Source organism: Poecilia formosa, unplaced genomic scaffold (assembly GCF_000485575.1).
Source record: "Poecilia formosa unplaced genomic scaffold, Poecilia_formosa-5.1.2 Scaffold0, whole genome shotgun sequence".
NCBI classification, from domain to species: Eukaryota; Metazoa; Chordata; class Actinopteri; order Cyprinodontiformes; family Poeciliidae; genus Poecilia; species Poecilia formosa.
The window spans coordinates 2144040-2166590 of record NW_006799939.1 but is presented as its reverse complement, the minus strand read 5'-3'; the positions used below and the strand labels follow the sequence as shown (position 1 = coordinate 2166590).

At 38.1% G+C, this 22551-nt stretch overlaps 2 protein-coding genes across 15 annotated transcripts in view; one reads left to right on the top strand and one right to left on the bottom strand.

Annotated features, from left to right (window-relative positions):
• Nucleotides 1–6672, top strand: part of LOC103134836 (protein lifeguard 1) — a 28003-nt gene extending 21331 nt beyond the window's left edge. Inside the window, exons 6-12 of the mRNA XM_007547336.2 lie at nt 26–79; nt 264–354; nt 461–498; nt 1939–2026; nt 4395–4484; nt 5690–5737; nt 6334–6672. Of these exons, the coding sequence (XP_007547398.1) occupies nt 26–79; nt 264–354; nt 461–498; nt 1939–2026; nt 4395–4484; nt 5690–5737; nt 6334–6486 (562 nt within the window). The 3' untranslated portion in view covers nt 6487–6672. The remainder of the gene's footprint in view (nt 1–25; nt 80–263; nt 355–460; nt 499–1938; nt 2027–4394; nt 4485–5689; nt 5738–6333) is intronic.
• A 1001-nt stretch (nt 6673–7673) lies between these two features.
• The window catches only part of LOC103134616 (ankyrin repeat and IBR domain-containing protein 1), a 48212-nt gene continuing 33334 nt past the window's right edge, over nt 7674–22551 (bottom strand). For all 14 annotated transcript variants that reach the window (XM_016670360.1, XM_016670387.1, XM_007547133.2 and 11 more), the window contains 8 exons: nt 22433–22519; nt 21842–21908; nt 20575–20720; nt 19229–19407; nt 19064–19115; nt 13047–13158; nt 11118–11161; nt 7674–10638 (listed from right to left, as the gene is read on the bottom strand). In XM_016670360.1, coding sequence (XP_016525846.1) covers nt 9757–10638; nt 11118–11161; nt 13047–13158; nt 19064–19115; nt 19229–19407; nt 20575–20720; nt 21842–21908; nt 22433–22519 — 1569 coding nt within the window. In that variant the 3' untranslated portion in view covers nt 7674–9756. The remainder of the gene's footprint in view (nt 10639–11117; nt 11162–13046; nt 13159–19063; nt 19116–19228; nt 19408–20574; nt 20721–21841; nt 21909–22432; nt 22520–22551) is intronic.

Here is a 22551-nt window from a genome sequence, read left to right as displayed (position 1 = left end):
CTCTTTTTTTCTTATCAAATAACAGGGACACACTGAAGACTTGGGTTCGTGAGAACTACTGGTTCTCCTACACCATGATGTAAGCCGAAACACTCAGTCGTAACCGTCTTGATCCTTGATCCATGCCATTTTTGGTTCATTAAAACCTTCCACGTAGCAACCCAAAGAACCACCAGCTACACAGCGGTAGTTTCACTGCATTTGTCTTTTTATAGGCTGCTTATTTGATATTTATGATGCACGCTATGCTCACCGTTTAATAGGTCAGGGGTGCTGGTCCTTATTCTGGCTTTGTCCTGCTGCGGTAACATCCGTCGCCAAGTGCCCCTCAATTTTATAGCTCTGGGCTTGTTTGTGAGTAGAAGCAACACCATCCAGGCAGCAAATTAAAACACCACCATCCTTGCTCTGTTTAATGTTTTTTTTTTCTGTCTGTTTGTCTCTTCTTTTTCTCCCTCAGACTGTCGCAGAGGGCCTGATGCTTGGATCTGTGGCAGCGTGAGTGTTTGTTTCAGAGGATAACCTACACCTGATACCAACTCATTTGCACAATAATAATCCGATTTGATCCAAATCTGGCGACGTGCTCGATGCCAAGCTTGAAGGCATCTAACTAGATATCATTTTTGGTGGCCATCCAAAAAACGAAGGACACGGGATCACATTTTCTGGGCTTTTGGCTGGGGATAAACCAGAGGCATGACGGACTCAAACCAATTTCTCTGCACCAGAAGAATCTGTGTATTTACCTTTTATTTATTTATTTATTTATTTTGTTCTGTCAGTCTGGTATCTCTTCTTTACCTACAAGTCAATCTGTTAGACATATCAGCCCAGGAGTGACTATCTCTAACCGTGGGAAATTATCATATTTATAGAATTTTGCTCAAATTTTAGATATAGTGCCTTGCAAAAAAAAGAAAAGATATATATATATATACACACACACATGCACGCACACACCTTTCCACATTTTGTCACATTGTAGCCACAAACTTTAATGCGTTTTATTGGCACTTTAAGTTGTAGACCAGCACAAAGCATCACATAACTGTGGAGTGAAAATAATGCATGATTTAAACATTCTGAAAAGTGTGGCATGCATTTGAATTCAGACCCCTTTAGTTTGATATCTTCAATTAAAAAAAAAATCCACATATTGAATTATTGTGAGTAATTGAATCTTAGTGTAAATGCAGGTGTTGTTTAAAGGCATCAGAGGTTTGCATTAAAAAAACAACAACAGATCCAGGAACGTAGCAGACAGGTCAGAGAGAAAAGTTGTAGAGTTTAAAGTGAGGTTAGGTTTTAAAACAACAACCCTCAGGTCACTCTTCAATCTACCATTCCACAATGGAAATCCAACTGCAAATCTATCAAGGCTATTTCCAGGAACCTTAACTAAGAAGGCACTCATTAAATCTTTTAGTTTTAATGCAAAACGGTAGCTGTGGCAAAACACTAATACTGTTCATCTTCTTTTATTGCATAACTTCCTGTTGACAAACCGTCTCCATCTTCTTGAGCTTTTTTGCCAAGAGGAATGGCCCAAAAAGAAATTAGTCTATACTTCTTAAAACCAGGAGATACGTAACATAACAGATGTTCAGCTGTAATTGCTGCGATAAGAGGCTCTACAAAGCATTGAGTCCAGAGGCCGGATCCAAATTTCTGACTCAATTTCCAGATCTGATTTAGTAGCAAAAAAATAATTATATCAATAAATCATTTTTGCAATTACATACTAGTCTTTATCAGTCTTGCACAGAAATCCCAGATAAAAATAAATAAATAAATAAATAAATAAATACATACATATATATATATATATATATATATATATAGGAGTCTGCAAAATGCCAACCACTTACCGACAACTGGTTACTTTCAAGATGCATTTCCAACATGCAGCGTCTGTTTTGATATTTCTGTCTGCAGGTACTTCGAAGCCGAGGCAGTTATGTGGGCTGTGGGCGCGACGGCTCTTGTTTCCTTTGGCATGAGTCTATTTGCCATGCAGTCAAAGGTAAGATCAGTCACACACTCTGGGCTTGTGTTTTGCAGCACAGCCAAAAGTGACATTTTATAAACTGCAGCGGCTTATCGGCCTCTCATAAATATCCGCGCTGCGAGATGTGTTTCCGTTGCAGTCATCTGGAACATGTTGGCCAGGTTTCCTGATGCAGCGCGGGCTGAGGTTTAATGCTTCGATGGGATTGCTGTCCAGGCAAAACTATGATTATTGCTGAAATCAGTGTTTGTGTCAGTCAAATAATTCCTCCAGTCCACCGGCTCGCCTGAACTCGTCTGGAGCTGAGGCTTTTCACTGTAAAGCTGTGATTACTTGCAAAGTCGCAGCATTTATAATGAATCTGCTAATAAATTCAGTTACTCAAAAAGAACTTGAGAAGAGATTTTGCTACTTTAGCCCCTAGAACCCGACGGACCCACCGGTGGGTCCAGCTGCCACTTGACCTCGGCTCGCTCTGTAAACAAAGGCTCCACGTGCCTTTAAATTTTTTTTTATTTTTTATTATCCGCTAAAAGAGGCTTTAATCTTTCAGAAACTATTCCGCATAAAGGTTTTGCCCAAAATGTTAAGATTAAAATTTATTTATACCCCCTGAGGGTGTAAGAGGTTAGTAACTTTCAGGTAAACAGTGATAGAATTTGCCTGAAGACCGCTGCAATATATGTTTACGTGTATGTGTGCGTTTTCTTTGTTACATTATGATGGGGATGGAAACTTTGTGTACATTTATATGATTGATAAGCCTATTTGCATACATATATGTTCTGTAAAAGTTGTGACTAAAAATCATTGCCTAATAGAGACAAACCGGTTGCTATAACTTTATTTTGGGGATTCGTTTTGGTTAGGTTGAGGAATGTTGCTTCAAATTATTAAGGTGTTGTGTGTGAACTGAAAAACACAACTATTCAGTTTTTGAAGGATTCCTGGAAGCAGATTTTGCTTTGCTTTAGAAAGAAAGAAATTTGTTTAGACACATTTCTGCATTGAGATACAAGATGCCTCAAAAAAAAAAAAAAAAAAAAAACACAAAGTAGATTCTACATATTTTCCAAAATGAGCTAATTGAGCTAATGAGTTTATGGTGGAGTTGAATGGGGCTTCTGTTATTCTTTGTCAGCTAAAGGTTTTGAGCAGTTACATAAGAAAATGTAATTTTGAAAAAAAGTCCAAGCAAATTAGTGGGGTTGCAGGTCATTTAATTTCTTTTTGCCGTTTTGTTCAAAATGCCTCAACACCTTTTATTTTGACTGGTTATTTTCTACCCACTTTGACCACTGATAATTTAAAGTAATTTTATGTAATCTAATTTTGTCACTCTGATAGAAAGGAGATCACTCAGGTACTTTCTGGTTTGATCAAGAGTCATTCATATCTTATGTATATAGAAATTCCACAAAAAGACAAACATCAATGGATAAAGGTTGTAGTATAAAGTGTTCATAAAATAATATTATGTGGGGGGAAAAAAGTGTTAGGCATTTTTATGAATATAATTCACTATAAAGCTGATATGTGTTTCAAATTAAGTACACTGTGTTTGCATGACATAGAGGCAAAATGACTATTATGTGGTATTTATGCTGCTCCACTCTTTATATCATTAGGGGAAATGTTATATATTTTCCCAATTGTAGACTGAATATTTAGTAAAAGCTGCTGTTTTTATGATTATGATTATTATTATTTTTTTAACTGAAGGAGGGTTCTGGTTATAGTATGTTACTAATGTTCCTGGTTCTTATTAAGAATAAAACAACGTAGATCTAAATGAACACAAACTCTGTGTTGTAAAAAGTGACCAGCCCGCTCAGACCGTATTGGCAGAGTGAGTGGCCACAGTCACAACCAGTTAAGTTTTACAACTGGTCGTTCATCTCGCAGCTCCCAACATCTCTTTTGCTGCAGTTCACACTACGCACAGAGCCTTTTGATCTCTGTCACTGCGAAGTAAATGTCAAGCAGGCCACCTCGCATGTTCAGCTCGTCGCTCCTCAGGTGATCAGTGTTCTTCCTGCAGGGGCCATCTTTTTACTGTCCGTTTGAAAAGGCCAGGCGGGCCAGCAGGTCGTATCCACTCTCCTCCTCGGTGCCTCGGCTGCAGCTTGTTGATTAATTGCTCTGGACAATTATATCCAGAGCTATTAGGATGTTCTTTTTATGTGGAACTCCAGTATGTCTTTGTCATTTCACTCTCTGCAGAGCCCCTCAGCTTCGCCGCAATGCCACAGACGGCCTTCAGGATAAATCAAAGAATTCCCGTGCAGCTTTTATTTATTCATTTTTTTATTATTTTTTTGTTTTCAGCGCTGTATCATCATATTTTTTTCTTTCTTTCCCTCTCCTGTTTTTCTGTCATCAGTGGGACTTTACCGCTGGATCCGGATGCTTGTGGATGTTTGCCTGGTCCTTATTTTCCTTCTTACTGATGTGTGCCATCATCCGCTCACAGGTAACAATGTTGCGCTTCTGCATGTATGTGGTAAGACCAGACAGGGCAGTAGAAATGTTTCAGAGTCTGCCAGGTTTTATTATCTGTATTGCCAGTGACCTATAAGCTGAGTGGACTATAAAGATGGACACACGCCTTCCTAAACCTCCAAGGGGCGACACATCTCTTCTGAATGATGCATATCACTATAAAACCCTGTTCTTGGCATTTGCCGGTCATAATGTTTAGAGAATTAGCAAATGTCAACAGTGTTGAGTGTTTTAATTTGATAAAATGGAAGCGAAAATGATTTTACAGTAGCTCTAACTTCACTTTCCATGCAGTGCCTTGCAAAAGTGTTAGTGTTTATGTGATAGACCAAAGTAAGGCAAGTCAAGTTTATCTGTTCAACACATTTTAGCAAAGTGAAAGTGTGATGCATGATGAAAACATAAAAAGTAGAAGTTGAAGTCACTTCAGAAGTCACAGAAGCCAAAAAAACAAACAAAAAAACTCAAACAAAACAAAACAAAACAAAAACAACGTTATGTGTGCACTTGAACCTGAGCACCCCAGCCACATAATGATGGTGGCAGCATCATGCTGTGGGGATGCTTTTCCTTCAGCAGGGACAGACAGGTAAGTTTTAGTGGTAAATGGATAGGAGATACTTTTTTTTTTAGATATTTTGGTCATTTTTAACTTTTCCTTCCACAAGTCAAAAACACACAATGCTGCAAAAACAAGACAAACAGAACAGAAAAAAAAGACAAAACTAACACAGAAATAGATTAATGCTATTTAAATTCCTGTCAATGACAAGAGCACAAAGCACTGAAAGAAAACATATGTGAGGCTGCAAAATTTTCTGGACTGATTTTTGTAGAACCTTATTAACCATGGCTTGGAATTTGGGTTGAAGAACAATCTGGATTGGGGTTGTAAGCAGAACTGGAATTTGGGTTAGAATGAGGGTTGGAAAATAGTTGGATGGAGGGTTTAGTAGGAGTTAGGGTTAAATTCCAACCCTCCTTCCAACGCCCCTTCAAATTTTCACCAAAAACATTCAGCTGACAGCATTCACACCGCATTTTTATAGAAAAGGCATTCCTTTTTTCTGCTTGTAATCTGATTTTTAAATGTGTTTTCACGCATTTGTGGAATAAATAATTAGAACGATGTGCTGTTACATCCTTGCTTATTTTACCTCTTGTTTCTTTCTGCAGTTTCTCTACATCTTTTACGCCTACCTGGGAACTGTGCTGTTTTCTTTGGTAAGTACATTCAAACCCCCATGACAGTAAGAGGTTGTCTGACTTTTGATGCAATCTGCATCAAAAGTCAAATGACAACAAGTTTTGAAAAAGACAGAAACTGACATTAAAGAAGCTCTAAAGTCAAGCGAATGCCTGTGGCTGAGCTTTGATCCCACAGGCCACGTGGGCTGCCACCAGTGTTAGTCCCTGTCCTTACTGTAACTCAGATGCCCCCTGTGCTCTTTCATTTCAATTATGCACTTCAGAACAGCAGTGGGCTTCATTTGTGCAGCCACATTTCCTAAGTGCTTTTGGCATTAACAGCAAATGTTGTGACCCATCCCGTCAGCTAGCGGAACAGACTGCAACCTGCATGCAGAGCCGAACACGCTGTCAGCAGCAAGTCACAACTTATTTTCAACTGCAACACTCAAGCTGCACAATAATTTATGTCTGTTGTTTATATGCACAGTCTGATCCCTAGAAAAAAAAAAGAGTCTGTGTTTGTTTTCAGAGCCTAGCTAATAAATGCTCTTTTCTCTTTCATCATATAAGTACACCGTCTTCAGATGTCAGGGATGTTACAGAGTCTTTGTCTGCCTGTCTCTCTGCAGTACTTGGTGTTTGACACTCAGCTAATTCTCGGCGGGAAACACAGGAAGTATGAAATCTCTCCCGAGGAGTACGTGTTTGCTGCTCTCAACCTCTATCTGGACATCGTTACCTTGTTCTTCTTCCTGCTGCAAATCCTTAACTTCTGCCGCTGAATTTATTTTCTTCTTACACATAAAATCATTTTATATATCTCATATTACATGACGAAAGGTAGACATGTCGCATTTAAATTCATACATCTGCTTTACATCATTATTGACGCTTGGAATACTTGTTGATATCCTAGTTAGTTTATAAATGGATGTAAACACTTAAAAATAAAAATACATTTCATTCAATGTGCTTTCTTTTATTTTTTTTTAGTTGTGATCAGGCTTGTAGCTTGCAGGGTTTTTTTTTTTATATCCGTGTTCAAAGATCAAAATACTAAAAAGAAAAGAAAAAAGCAAGCAAAAGGCATTTTCAGTTTCAGAGCAGTGATGACAATATGCACACATGGGAGAAGTGGAAAAAACAAACAAACCCTGATATACAATCAAACACTTTACTCACTCAGTTGGCTCAGACACTGATAAAAAAATAAAAAATAAAAAGTCACTTCACCAGCCAAACGGTGTGCAATCACACAAGAGGAACATTTCAGGTAAGCATCTGATCTATTTAATATGGTGAATTTGTAACATTTTGTACTGTAAAAAGTATACCTCACTTTTATAGTGGGTTTTGCACAATTGAAAATGTTTATACAAACAACATCCGTTGCCACTTTGTTGATCTCGGCTCCATGAGAGCAGTCTGTCCTCTCTGTGGCAGAGGCTGTGTTGCATTTTCTAGCCTCATCCTTGGGTTGTTCCTTCCCTTGAAACCAACTTTATAGTATTTTCATATTCTGGGCACGACGAGTGGTTTGTTTTCACCTTTAATAATCTCACTGCCTTTTGCTGCACAGAAACTTTAGGGGTAGTAAGAGTGCTCACTTATTTTTTTTTCTTCTCTGTTGCCAGCAAGTGGTGCCAATTTGACACCACTCCTTTTGAAAGGGTGTTTTTTTTCCCCACCGTCAAGATAACAATCTGTTTTTAGTTTGCAACAATAGGCTGTCACCTTGTACGGTTTGATGACAGATCATCAACCATATGTCGTTGTAGTGGAGTGGGACTCAAAAGGCTGTTTTTATGTAGAAAAAAAAAACATGATTTAAAGTAACTTGTCTGATTTGACTAACAATGCTGAGGATGTTTTTTTTCTTCCCCTATTAATTTTTTTTTTGGCTTTAAAATATTTTTGCCCTCAAGCAACTCAACTGATCCGAACAGGACTCCTTTGACTATTCAAATATTTTTTTTTTTTTTTTTTTTAAAGTGACAGCTACCAACACAGTAAAACTTAACACAGTTTATTGGCATCACACATCAAACAGTTTTCATATAAAGAGGAAATGTATCAAGTATAGACTATGAAAGTGCAAACAGCATTTTAAGAATTAGTTGCTTTACAATAGAAAATCCTAATGAGTTACAAAAAGTCATTTCTTAAAATAAGTCACCTAGAGATCAGAGGTGAAGCAGAAGTAAAGTAGAACCTTCTTGAATTGCAACCATTACAAACCCAGCATACTATCTGACCAACAAACACGTCTCCTGTGGTTAGGACCCTTGAATCCATCATAGCTCCATCATCCGTATGGCACTGACAGTTTAAATACTTGAGCCTCTTAAGAAAGCAAAAGAAAAAAAAAAACAAATCTGCTGCTAGAATTAGTGTTCCTCTATGTGTCAACTTTTATAAAAGCTAATTTACTTGAATCAGACATGAGTCTGTACATAAACAAAATGAGTTCTTTAACGTCAAACATGATTGTTTTTCATGTCGAGTTATTCACAAGTCATTAATAAAAGCAGAAATACCTACGTTATATTGCAACTTTCCTCAGATACATGATACACATACAGTCTGTGAACGTACTTCAATGATACAAATGATTTGCCTTTTTTTTTATCAAATAAACGTAGGGCACAGGATACTCACAATATTTTAACAGTTACACATTTTATCAAACCATTTAACAATCCGTTTTGTCCATCAGTGTATCGTGTGAACGCACAAAAAGCATCATGCTACAAAGATCTGGATTTAAAAAAAAAAAGATTGGAGTTTGTGTTTTCCCACCAAATGTCAGGAGAGAGACACTTCTTTAAGGTAACAGGTGTTTTTGTGTCTGTGTGAGTAGCACTCAGAAGAAGGTGGGAAAAAAAAAAGAACCAAATCATGAAGACTGACATAAAGGCACTGTAATTTCAGCTTCACAGAGAAGTGCTTCAAAGATATGGATTCCCCATTCACACAGTTGGGAATTTCTTTATGCACTACCCTGCAGAGATTAATCCACCTAAGCACGACTTGAGCAGTAATAATTAATGAAAATAAGACTGGAAGTGATTGCCTTGTTTTCTTATTGGCTGACCTCCCCTGGTGCATACGAACCAGACCTCTCGTCTTTCACATTAAACATTCAGCTCAAACATTATTTTCACACGAGCTGCAACCGAATTCAAAGCATTCTTCTTCAGAACGTGGGAGCCGAATCAAACGGAGCGCTCCCCTTCGCCCCCTCTCTCCCTCCTCTGGATCTGTCAGCGTTTCTCATTTTTAAGCTCTGAGGACGCTTCCTATTCAGGCTGAACCTCTGAGATGAATAACCATTGTCAAGACCATTCTGAAATATTTTTGAGCAGGCCACCTGCTTTTTCAGTTGAGCAAATAACCTTTTTTTTTCTCTCTCTCTCTCCTTGGAAGTTTCTCATAATATCCACTACTACTTCAGTTTCACACAGCACGCGAAAGCTTTTAGTGAGCGGGATTTGAAAAGAACACTGAACCACAAGCTCAAACAGAAATATGGCTCAGGATGTTCACATTTAGGGTTTCTGAGATTGTGATAATCAGGCACAATTTGCTTTAAAAAAAAATCCACTTGGTGACTGCAAACTGTGCTTTTACAAGTCAGTGTTTGGCACCTACGAAGAAAGAAGATTATTTGGACCGCTATGAGAACCATCTCTCTATCTGCATCCTATAGAAAATGTTGATGTATGGATACAACAGCAACATTTAATTTTCATCAAGACAGAATTTCTAATTTGTTTCAGATCATCTTGGTGCGTTCATTGCAGTGTGTGCTCACGATACTAAAAAAATAAAATAAAATATAAAATAATCAGTGGTCTGGTTTCACTGCTGGCCTACAGTTCCTGCACTGGATTTAAACTGTAAATGCTTCTTTACACGCTCCCTAGCAATGAATAGCCGACAAATTCTTCATTCGCAGTACATTCTACACCAGCAGCTCCAGCAAAGCTGCTTTCCAATCTGTAGTGGTTTTTGGACTTCAGTGAACCTCCTCATCATCCCAGCCAGGCGGCTCAAACCAAGTGCATGTGGTCCTCCCACTCAGAGGAGCTGGTGCTGGGCAGCTGGTCAGAGGCATAGTCAGAGCGTGGACTGTCAACATGGCAGCCCTTTGAGCGCTCGCCATGCTCTCCACTTCCATCAGGCGCCGCAGTGTAAGGTAGCTGCATGGTGTCCAACCCCACCAGATCCAACTGAGTGGGCCTCTCGGCGACGGCGCTCTCCTTCTCCTCCGTGTTGCTTGACCTCTGCGTGCAAAACCCCGCGTCTGCCATCGCCTCCTGAGGTTTCCTGTCGTCCAGGAAGCCGATGAAGCCGCCTTTCTCGTTGCCTTGCGGGCATCCTTCTCCGCGTTCGGGAAGCGGAGCCACGTTGGGGTCGGTCGGTGGGACCAGGGTGATGCCCTGCGGATTCATGTCGTGAAACCAAGCCATGATGTTTCCAAGCAGATTAGCATTTGTCGTCAAGGCAGATGACGACGACGACGGGTCATTGCTGCCGCACGTGGTCGAGTCCGTGGAGGAAGAGAAAAGGCCAGTGGAGGAGTTGCTGCCCAACAGAGCGGCTGCTTTATGCGCCCGGAGACGGATGTCACAGTGCTCCACGTAGGGGAAGCTGGGGCCGGGAGAGTACTGGCTGCTGATGTTGCCCAGCCTGGCCAAGTTATCGGCTCGCTCCAGCAGTTCTGAGCTGCTGAGAGAAGCTCTGGGGAGGACGTCAACGCCCGGAGGGGCCTGCTCAAGTCTGGAAGGCAAGGAAGTACCGATTGCACCAAGCGAGGCTTCGTTGGCGAGGGCGTCATGATCGGAGCCGATCTCCGTCATCCTCGAGTCTTGGAGAGAGAGCTGGATGGCCAGCAAAATGTTTGGGTCATCCTCATCCAGGGAGTCCAGACCCTGCGAGAGCAAACAGGATGCAGGATATCAACAATGCAAGCTGAAAACTACCGTCTGTTTTAGGGGTCTGCAACCTGCAGCTTCAGAGCCACAAGTGGCTGTTTCCACAATGGCTCTTAATACCACTGGCTAAAAATGGACAGGAACAAGTTGATGTTTTTAAATAAAGAAACAACAAAAGCAGGATTTTAACTGTGTTTTTCTGAAATATTTGCACTCAATTTCCATAAAAGAAAACACAAAAGGTACCAGCAATGCTTCAAGGTGCGTTTCTCTTGTCACTACAGAAATCTGATAAAAAAGAAGATATCTCAAGCCTAAGTCATTTTGTTTTTTTAAAGAAACTGTTTTATTTTAATTAGGCTAATGCCAAAGTAAAGAGAGCATGCCACCTGTTGTAAATATTGATTATTTAACCTGAAATGGTTTCCCAGCTGAAAGCCTTGAGCTCATATGAACCCTGTTAAATGTGCACTCACCATCAAATGACCTTGTCTGCGGCCACCACCAACATCCTGGGCTTCTTTTGTTGGAAATAAATAGGCCAAAAAATAATATAAAAATACACACACACATGTGTCAAAATTACAGTCATTAAGCCGACTCCACAGTTGCTCCTAAAAAGCAATTTAATTCATCAGCAATTATCACATGTGCTCCATTTATTCCCAGTTTAGAGCACATGGCTACAACCACCTGGCAAACTTCTGACCTTCAGAGTTTAAGCAGAAAATGTACTAATTATGAGCATTTAACTGAAATGAATAAATGGTCCTTGGCACAGCAGTGAGTCTTTGCAGCCTTCTGAAATGGCAAATCACCTCACACGGCCAAAATAAATGTGATGAACAAGACAGACTGATTTAAAATACTGGGTTGTTCAGTTGTAATTTTCCTGATTTTGTTTATTCAAATAAAGAAAAAAAATGCTGGATTACTTTGGAAATTAGCTTTGAAGTTCAGGATATTTAAAGAGAAGTGCTAAATGCTTATAAGCAGTTAAAATCCAACTTGGAGTAGAAACTATCTTGGGGTCCAAAACTTTGTACAAATTCAAATTAGTTGGTCCAAGAGGATGAAAGTAAAGCTAGGCCACCTTCTCAGGTGTCATCATGCCCAAGTTGACATCCGAAATAAATAGTTAAATGTCTTCACCTAAATAAAATATGGTTTAGAAGTAAGTGTAACTAAAGAAATCTATGGAGTCTCTGGAGTAGTGCCTCTAAAGAACTTTTACAAGTAGGGATAAAATATTACAAAATCAACATGTATGACACTATTGATATTTAGGACACACCCTAAATATTATCTTTAGGGTGTGCCCACTTCTAATATCAGATTAGCTAAGTTAGTCTTGTTATAGTTTCTCTTTCATAAATTAGATAATCTGAATAAATGTCACATTAAATATGGAAAAAAGTACAGAAATAAGGATCATGGTTTTTCATTTTTTCTACAACTTTACAATAATCATAACAGAATGCACTTAAAATCTCCACATCTATGTATCTTTGTCCTGTTTTTTAATATACATATACAATTACCAATAGTAGGTGTCCAATTAGTTTAAACAATTTTCCTAATGTGGGAACAGGCAGCAAAAAAAGCAACACTCTTTAACTAAAGCGAGCAGCATGTGACGAATCAAGAAGAATCCACAGAAGAAATCTTGCTAGTAGCTGAGGACGATTCTCTGTTGATTTTTAACAAACATAACAAAAAGGGGACAAGAAAATAACAGCATGTTGTGACCCCTGGCCTCTTGAGGCTGTGCAGGTTCTTTTGTGTTATGCAGGTTCAGCTGGGAGAGCACACCTTTCTGATTGGCTGCCTGAGGGCTGCAGGAGAGCAGCTACTCCATTGGACCAGCAGAGGCTTGTCAAGCCAATCAGATGTTGATGAGGCTCACCTGCACCATATAAAAGGCTCCTGAAAACATTCCTCTAGGGGGGCAGCTAGTAGGAAGAGGTTTTGTTAAGCTGTCCCCCACCTTTGGTATTTGGAACTGCTTTGAGCAGTTCTGAAACATTTTGTTCCTGTTTGTTCTGCTAAAGCAGTTTGACTTTGTCGTAGTTTGCTTTCTCCAGCCAGAAGCTCATGTTTGGGAGGCTTGGTGCTCCCCTTTGTATTCCTTTTTCTACCCCCCCCTCTTTGGGTTATTTTGAGTTTACTTTGAATTGACTTGTTTGGGCATTTTGTAATTTAATTTGCACTTAACATTCTTGAATTTGTTAGTCCTTTTGTTTTAATTGGGTTAAATTGTATTGTGTTTTGGTTTTGTGAAACCATCTTTTTTTTGTTGTAATAAATCATTTTACATTCCACTTGTTGTCTCTGGATACATCTTTATGTTACACCCCCTGATCCCCTAGACCTCGGGGAGCGGCGGAGTCGTAACACAGCAGTACCTAAAGTGGAGTTGCTGAGATCATCAGGGTCAGGTGTGTTACTTCGGACACTGGACATGTCCCCTCGTCTTCGCTGCCGATGTCTCCTTCTGTACTGGAACTCTGCATATTCCTTTAAGCAAAACCAGGAAATGCCATTAACATTAGAACAACTAACCCCAGTAGCGTTTGTCATTAATAACCAAAAACGATCTGTAAAACTGGCCACTTTGACTCGTATGTTGAGTTTGATTGGCTTTACACGTGCCAGTCTAGTTCTCAAAGTGAGGAAAATACTTGAGTCCTTTTGTTCTCCAGACCAAGCCTGGAGTTACTGGACTCAGAACAAAAGAAGTGGAAGGAAAACGTTTGGGAAGTTCTACTTGTTCAAAACTAACTCATCTCAGGGTAATACCTCAATGATTTTTCGACTGATTTCTAACTAGTGTTATTTTACAAATGGGAAAACATATTGAACGCATCTCCAGATGGTCGATGGTTTGCATATAGCATACATGCACCGTAGGCACTTCTCTCTTTCTCAGAAACAAGAAGCAGCAGCAGCCAAACCAGAGGTTTATGGTTTGATATATGAAACGGTCATAAACTGAACATCCAACCTTACAATTCATGTACCATTTCTTTGACATTTGCTACAGATTCACTTCTAATGGGCAGAAAGTAATGTAGCACCCAACGTTCAATTAGCCAAAAAACCATCTTCTAATACAGTATTTCTCTTTATTACAGAGAGAGAGATAGAGACTGTGCTGCACATCATCATTATAGAAAGACAATCCAGTGCAATGTGATACTAATGAAATGTACCACTCACTGGAGCATAAATGTTGCAGAATCAATTAAACAAATCTCTTAATGCGAATGCACAGTTTTTAATTGTGAGATAATCTATAAACATTTAACTGAGGAGTAATAATTGAACAATGTTAATATGATGAGGATAAAAGGACTGCGAGCCAATAATGGTATATATGAATTGCAGGTCTTTTATAACAGTGATGCACCTAATTTAATAGATGAAAACTTTAAAAAATAAAATAAAATGTATAACCCAGATCATCAAAGGATTTCCCATAAATATTACTCCTGGGTGATTCAATAGCCACCAACACTTCTGATCATTAAGTGTATGTGTGTGTTCAACAAAGTAATGAAAAAATAATGTTGATTTGCCTTCACAGTAAACTCAAGTTGATGTCAGTTTGGAGTTGAAGCTCTAAGATTTGGAGCTGCTACATGGCCGAACGCTAAATAAATAAAAATTCCAATACATCTGCCATAACGCTCCCACAACTAGTTAGTGTTCTCATGAATAAGTTACACGTCCTGCATTTTTTAGATCCCGATATTTAAAACTTCAAAAAACGACCAAGAGTATTTCTCTCAGTCAATCTTCTCATTCATTAGCAAACGTCACCGAGTCACATTCATATATAATCAAAAAGACTGTCAGCCAAATTCTGGCTTTTATGTTTCCGCTTGAGCTAAAAATAGCCCTACTATGAAGCGATGTGCCGGCATTGTAAGAAGCATGGAGCGGGCCCATCTGTAGCTGTGCCTGTGAGGCGGTGTCAGCCAGCTTTGATTAGTTACCACGGTGTTCCAATTAGCTGCTGCAGCAGAGAAACGGCAGCTCTTAATCAGGGGACGGAAATTTTAAAAAGCATCTGGTGAGAATATTTACTTTGTGCCATTAGAAACACAAGCCCATACTAATCTGACAACAAAGTAGCCTCCAACCCGGTTTGTTATTTAGAGGCATGAGAGAACAAGGAGAGGAGGTGAGATGACCATCTGATCTGCATGTGCACTGGTAATTTGTTCTTTTGAAGAGGCGCAACGCTCCTCTGCCTCATTAAATCTGTTCCCCTGCTTTGTGTACTTGTGCTTCAAATGGCCTTCAGATTACAGCGTACTTTGCTAAAAATGAAAATGATCACAACAACGATCTTAAAGAGTGATGGATAATGGTCTTGTAAAATCTCGTTCTGTTGCATTTACGGTGACGGATGCGTTGTGGGAAACTGAAGCGCCGTGGCAGGCGAGTCAGAGGTGACATTGTTTCATGCCAATTTGGAGGGCATTTTTCTACCCTAACATCAACCTAAGTGATCCACACTTTTCAACCCGGCTCTCACGGAAAGAAGATTACAGACCCTGTGCTGCGTAGAGATGCATGGCAAGAAGGAGTAAAATGCCTGAGCCTCCTCGTGGAAACACTCTGCTGTCAGTATTACCGCGGAGAGGCTGAGATAAAACATGAAAGACGATGTTAATATAGCAACAAAGGATTTTTTTTCCTCCCCTTATTTCTTCGGGAGCTGTTTGATACCAGCTTTCAGCAAAATAATCTCTGGTCGTGGGTCTTATTATTGTTTTATCTACGGACAACTGCGGAGAAATTATTGGCAGATTTTCTGTTTATCATTATCCAGGAACACAAAGTTTACACACATTATTTATACTGAACTAAAACATTATTACAGTTCTAATATTAGCATTCATGTTTTGATACATAAACACGTGCAAGATAATAGTGTTTTGCCATCATTGCTTAACTTCAGCCACCTACTTAAAAGAACTAATTAATAAATCAGTATTTAACGACTGAGACCAATTTATAGTCTGGCGGCTGAAACAATAGGTCGCCTTGTTATATGTACTTTCTATTTCAGGAAATATACAATGTGATGGAAGACCAAAGAACAATCTTAAATAGGCGACTACTAAATTTAGTAGAAGTTTTGAAAAAAAAAAAAAAAAAATCTGTATATTGCACAGAATATCAGCTCACATTGAACCTGAATCTATTTTAGAAAAATTATAATCAAACTGTCTCAGCTTGTTGTAATTTATTGTCAAATTGTTTTCACGTTATATATTCCACTTTTATTTTTGTTATTGTTGCCTACTTGTCTTGTCTAGGTCATGATTGTGACAAGGGTCTTGATCTCAATGGGTTTTTATCTGGTTAAATTAAAGTTTAACAAAAAAATAGGTTCCTGTTTAACCTCCACAGAGCCCTGTCCTCAATCCTATTAACAACACATAACCTATGATGAAATATTACTATGTTTCATAACTGAGGAAAAAAAAACAATTTAAGGGGACATTTGAATACAAATCAAGGTAAATGTTTATATTTGAGCTAGCATATGATTTTAGTTTTCAGTGGATTGGAGAAATGCACAATAATTTAAAACTCCTTATTTTCAAAACTTCCCTAAGTTGTATGTCATCAGTCCACCATGAAAAAACACTTTTCATAAATACATGGGGAACATAATTAATATAAAAACCATGTCCATATTGGCTGTATATAAACTTCTGACCAGAATTGTAGTAAAGGAGTAGATTTCTCTATTAAGTCTGAAAACAAAAAAAACAAAAAAAAACAAAAAAATTACGTGATCAGCACACATGAAAATTCAACATAAAAAATCCTGGGATTTCATTTTATATTTTAAGTAGATTTGCATAGACGTGCATTTATGGTTTCAGTTGAGCATGCAGGAGAAATATATGTTTTTAACAAGCACCTGAGAAAAATTCTTGACATTTATTCTTCTGTCAGCTGACCTTTTTCACTGGCAGCGCAGCGGAGAGGGAAAAACTCTGAGGTATTGGTGATGGACACAGTTTAGACACAGGAGATCATTCTTTGTAAATACCGTTTCACTGAAACTGCTTTTTAGGTCATGTAATAGAACTGATCCATCATCAAAATCAATCTTTTTTTTCTTTTTTTTTTAATATAAATTTAAAACTATACATAAAATAAAAAACTTCCACAGGGAATGACAACCTTACATTGTAGAGAATGAAAACAAAATATATTATTTAAAGACTACAGACAGAACAATACTTATCAGTCTGTGTGTTTATATAGTCTACAGCTCGAGTGAAAACCAAAATGTCCTGACCTAACTATATGGGTAAAGACGGTAAGACGATAATCGAAGCTGATAGTTTTATGACTCTGTTGACCACAAATATCTGTAACTAATGCGCTATTACCCAGAGACCCATACTCGGGTTTTTGCATGAGTGTAACACTTTTAATCATTGAAGAGCGCACAGGGGAACACTGTGCCATCTGGCCTGTTCCAGTGTGCAGAAAGCAATGGGGATCTTTGGACTGTCATGGTTTGTCAGTGCTGCTTCAAAGCACATGCTTTAAACAGGAATGGGAACAAGGTTTAGATGTTTGTTTTAATTTCATAAGAAGGTCTTGAGCTCCAGTAATCAACTAAATCAGCAATTTATTAACTGTCATTAGCTGTGATATTAATAGAGTAGTGGTACAAATACATTAAGCAAATTAAGCACCTTCCAATCAAAAATAATTTATACTAAGAAATCATAGGCATTGGAGTTATGCATGTTGCTTTACCACTTCAAATCTAAAGTAAGAGCTTGATTACTGAAGAGCCTTAATGAGCAATATAACTTAGCTTGTAGCAGGTTAAGTCTGTTCATTTGGCATATGGAATTGCAACCATTACCACAAATCAGTGTGCAAAATTGCAAAGGATTTATTTGACTCAATATTTGGTAGGGTGTAATAATAAAGATGTTATACATTTACCTTTTATATTAATAATATATTTGGCTAGTTGGATGGACCGCAACTGTCTTCAACACTCACAATGGATGTAGTTCATGAAGAGTACCGGGCTAAGTCTGTTAAGTCAGTAATGTCCCACCACTGACATTTTTAATTGAAGAATATTTTCATTCGCAAAGAAGTTTCTCATAGGAAATGAAATCTCCTTCTTGAGAGATAGAACAATGTAAAAATGAACAGCATTTTTGAATGAAAAAAACAAAAAACATGTCAAAAATTGTTTCTACCCTTTTTAAATAACGTGTGTAAATCTTTTGGCATTGTAGCAACCGAATCACTAACAGATTAGCCAGCTTTCTGCCTGGTTACATAAGTCCTTTTTTTTTTGTTTGGAAAAACGTATTTGCTACAGACAGAGCTTCCCCAAGAACTACAGAAAGAAAAGCACAGCCACTCTGAAAGTGACCTCTGAGCAAGCAACTGAGGATAACCTGAACAACCAGTAGCTGATAAGACAAACAAGCTACCAAAGTGTTTGGGACATGAAACTGATCAGTTTAGAAGAGGCCTCCTCTTAAGATGAAATTGCCAGCAAACAAACACAGACCTAACACTTCAGTCGGTTCCAAAACACCATTCACCTGCCTTTTTTACTATCAAGAAGACTCTGAGGTTTTGGAAAACCACAACACAATGCCAACTATCATTACCGAGGACAGTTTCAAACAAATGTGAACATGTTAAAAAGATGTGATCAAGCTTTGAATGACAAAAAAAATAAAAAATAAAAATACTTAAACTAGGAAAAAATGTGTTCTACACTTATTAAACCTTGTTACTTCATGCCCTTTCATAAGGGTCAAAATAATAAATTTGCAGATCAGCCATTGACCTTTTTCACATTACAACTCGAGTCAAAATGAAACATTGGCTAATGTTTGCATCTTCTGCTAGAAGTTTTTAAGGTCAAGCAACCAATAAAATTTAAATTTTGTTGATTAGTATGCTGAAGTTTTGTATTTGACGGTTTCCATAAAGTATGTTCAGCCATTTTCAAAGCAATAATGAATATATTTAGACCAAAGCATCACATAAATATCTAAATTGATAAAAAAAAATATTATAATGCTTACTCAAAATACAATGCATCAAACCAAGATGCATCACTTTTATCAATGGTGATTACTGATTGATAAAAGTGGCAGCTGATTCCTTGTCACAACTTTTACTGTGCTGTACTTTTTGTTGTGTCTCGACATGCATGACTTTGTCACAAGTGTTAAGATGTACTGAAATAATTAGAAGTCACTTCAAAAGGACAAAAAACAGTTCTATGGTAAATTTCAATGATATGCATCAGTGAAATACACATTATTTGGCTGAATTTGTTATATAGTAAAACGAGTATATTCTTGAGCAGAGTAGGTATTTTAAACAAACAATCCTTTACCTCAGGTGATGCAAAGCCTAAATATTCCCAGTCCCATGTTCCACCTGCAAAACTGTTGGGAAAAAGACAGAAAATGATATTAATAAAATAATTATGCACAACTAACATCATAAAAATACATATAAATATTTAAAGCATTTAGTGATCTGCCTTTCTGTACTCTACCTGCGTCTGGGGGCTTCAGGAGAGTCATTTGGAGCCACTCCTCTTGCCACTGAGGCCAAAAACTCTTGTCTTTTCTGCTGTACAAGACATGCAGCTCGGATGATCTTGTGGCGTGGAGTTCGCAGGTAGGGCCTGTTGACCTTCTGAGCCAAGTCCTCAGTCACCATTTCCAAGTCGGTCTAAGAGCAAAAAGATGGTGAGCTGGCGGAAAGACGGTTCCCGAGGAAAATTAAATAAGTGTCTTTAGGAAATGTAAGCAAAGTTTAAAGTTCAATATATCTATGTGTCCCAAGGTTACTCCAACAACACTCTGGTAAACGTGTTTTTGCTAAGCAAAGAAAACTAAAACTGAAAATTTTTCAGTACCAGCAAAGTACTCAAAAATTAATTCAAAGCCAGCAGAGAAATGTAGGAAGCTAATTAAAATGTAAAACTTTATACTGTAGTTATCTGTCTCTGACATTGAAAAATGTCTCCAACTGATTCAGGTTGCAAGACAGCAAGACCTTCCCCAGATTTGAGGAAGGCTGGAGAATAATGAAGGTTTTCTGTTTTGTTTTTATGACTAATCTCTGTGCCATGAAACATGTTGGATTTGAAAAGGTTAGCAGTGTTTTGGAAAAGTCAGAGTGAAGGTGGAAATCAACATTTTTTTTTTTTTACAATAAACACAGAGACCTCTGTTTTACCAACACTTGCTGAATTAAGATGCAAAAGTTTAAAATGTTATATTTGTAATAATTTTGTATTTATTTTTTAAAACATTATTAAAATCCTGTTTTACAGAATCACTGATTCTGATTTTTAAAAAATAAGAGAAAACAAGAGAATAGCTAGAACAAGGGTTTTGAAGTTGCTATAGCAGCTTCAAAACTCCCAAAGAAAAAAATATATACCGTCACATTTAAGTTGGTATTTAAAATTTATTAATCTTAGCACTGTTGCAAAGTAACTAGTTTGTCAGGAGTTTCACTGCTTAACCTTGTTCCCTGCCATCGCTCTATTCCAATGCTACAATTGACACATCAGATGGTGGCGGTGTAGAAACATTCTTCTGCCGACCATTTAATATCCAACATGCCTTAAGATCAAAACCTCTTCAGACCTATAAAAGAATCAGATATTTGTAGTACAAATAGTCAAATTGCAATACTTTAGAAAAGCCCATTCTGTGTCGGTACTGGTATTCATACATCCAATAACAAAAAGATGAGATGTGCTGGTTTAACGGTGGTATGTGGGGAAGATCATGAGCTATAAATCTTTAGCCCCCCATCTGTATTGGCCCATATAAGACAGCCTTGCTGTGGAAGTTGGTATTTCTTTTCAATAAGATGCTCTGAAACCTGCATAAGCTCGTAGATCTCCTTCTTTGTGCTTTTGGGCTCTAGAAAGAACCCATAAGGATAAGAGCACTTTAGGATGCGGCGGGTCTTCAGCAGCTCTAGGACCGCATCTTCGATGAACGTAGTATCAGGGGGGCCTCCTTCCCCTACACAAGACAAGTAGGAAGAGTCAGAAAACACAATTTAGCACAGCCTTTTAATCCCATCTACATTATTTCACTTTAGTTTTAGAAATCCGAGAAACAAAGCACCTATAGAAAATCAATTCCAGGTTTTGTCCTTTTAAGTTACAGATGGGGTGTCAAGAGGTGCACTGCCCTTTATGTGTTATGAATTTTAATTCTCTTGCATTACGCCGACACTAATTGTCTAATCTGAATACATTTCTTTCCCGAGAGGGCTCCGTAAGGAAAAAACTCTACATTTTACATTACCAAAACAGAGAAAAATGCAAGGAGGCACAGTCTTTTATTGGAGTTCAGAATTCAAACCTCTATCCATACAATAATACATACTAATTAGTAAATATGATGACTGGAGATGGTATCTCCAATTATCTGGGGGGGTGACTCTGAGGACGACATGATTTCATGCATCTGATTATAATAAAACTAAATTGCTTTGTATTAGAACAAAACCTACCTTTGCTAAACAGAAGCATATTTTTAGAGATTTCAGTTAAAATGTGCCTTGATGATTTCTAGAAACTGTGCTCAACTTATATTCCATATCTGGAATAAAAATGTTTGTCTTTTAGTTAATTGAGCAAATGTCACGGCTCAGTGGTAAAGTTTGACGCATTCAGTGGTGCTCACAGGGAATTTGGGTGCAATTATCTGCAAAGTAAATATAAGCAAACAGTGAAATAGTGGTAATAAGCATCAGTCATTGCATCATTGGACTCTTCTTAATATGCAGCAGATGATATTTTGAGCTTTTCCTATTAACACATAGCATTGTGCAGTAAATCAGCAGGAAATGCTTCTGGCTATTTATGTTGTGTTCCATTAAGCTCTAAAGCTTGAATTTGGAAAATGGCAAAGGTCAAGTTAAGAAATCATAAATTCCAGCTCTGTACTTTTCAAACCTGTGCAGAAGCCCAGTATAGCCTGCTAAATATTGCAAATGTACCTAATTAAGTGACTTTCCTAGGTATTTTTACTCTCATGTCCCACAGTTTACAAATGTTTAATGCCAAAGATGGCGACAAATTTGCAGATAAATGTGTAATAAAAATTCACACTGTCATGGCAGACTGAACACTCACTTCCACTGAGGGCTCGACTGAGCTGCTCCATCTTCTCTTTGGCCGTTTTTAACAGGCGCTGCTCGAGCTACGAGGAAGCCACAAGGTTGAATTGTTGCATTTAAACAGCATTGGGAGCTTTGCCTCACAAACAATGAACAGAGACAAAGTTAAACAGAGCAGTGCAGAGAAGAGATGGCTTCTGTAATAAGATTGATTTATAGACTTGATACGCCAATCAGCCATAAAATGACAACCAGCCACTGTTTCCTGAAAAGTTCCTTTGTCTTTATGCTTTTAGGACGATAAAGAAAAGCTTCTACTGAAACATTTATTACAATGACCTGTGTACACTGATTGTTAACATGGTGTCAGATGTTAAATACCAAGGTTGCAGTTGTAAAAAAAAAGTTAATTACTTCAGCTGTTACTTAATATCATTGCACATTATAACATTACAGCTGGATCATACAAAAAGGTTCAACCTTTGTAGATTAGGACTTCAGAATGAGTGCTTGTCTGTCTGCGAGATAAGTTTCCCCCAAGGTTTCTTGGCCTGCACGCCTGTCAGTATGATATGCAAATGAAACAACAGAGGGAGGCAAAGTTTACCTGATAGCTGTGCTCATGGTTCTTGAAGCGTGTGTAGTAGTGCATAAAACGATCAAGTTCCTGAAAGCTCTTGTGCTTCTTCTCTGCCTGCAAAACCGTGACGAGACAGTCACAGTCAA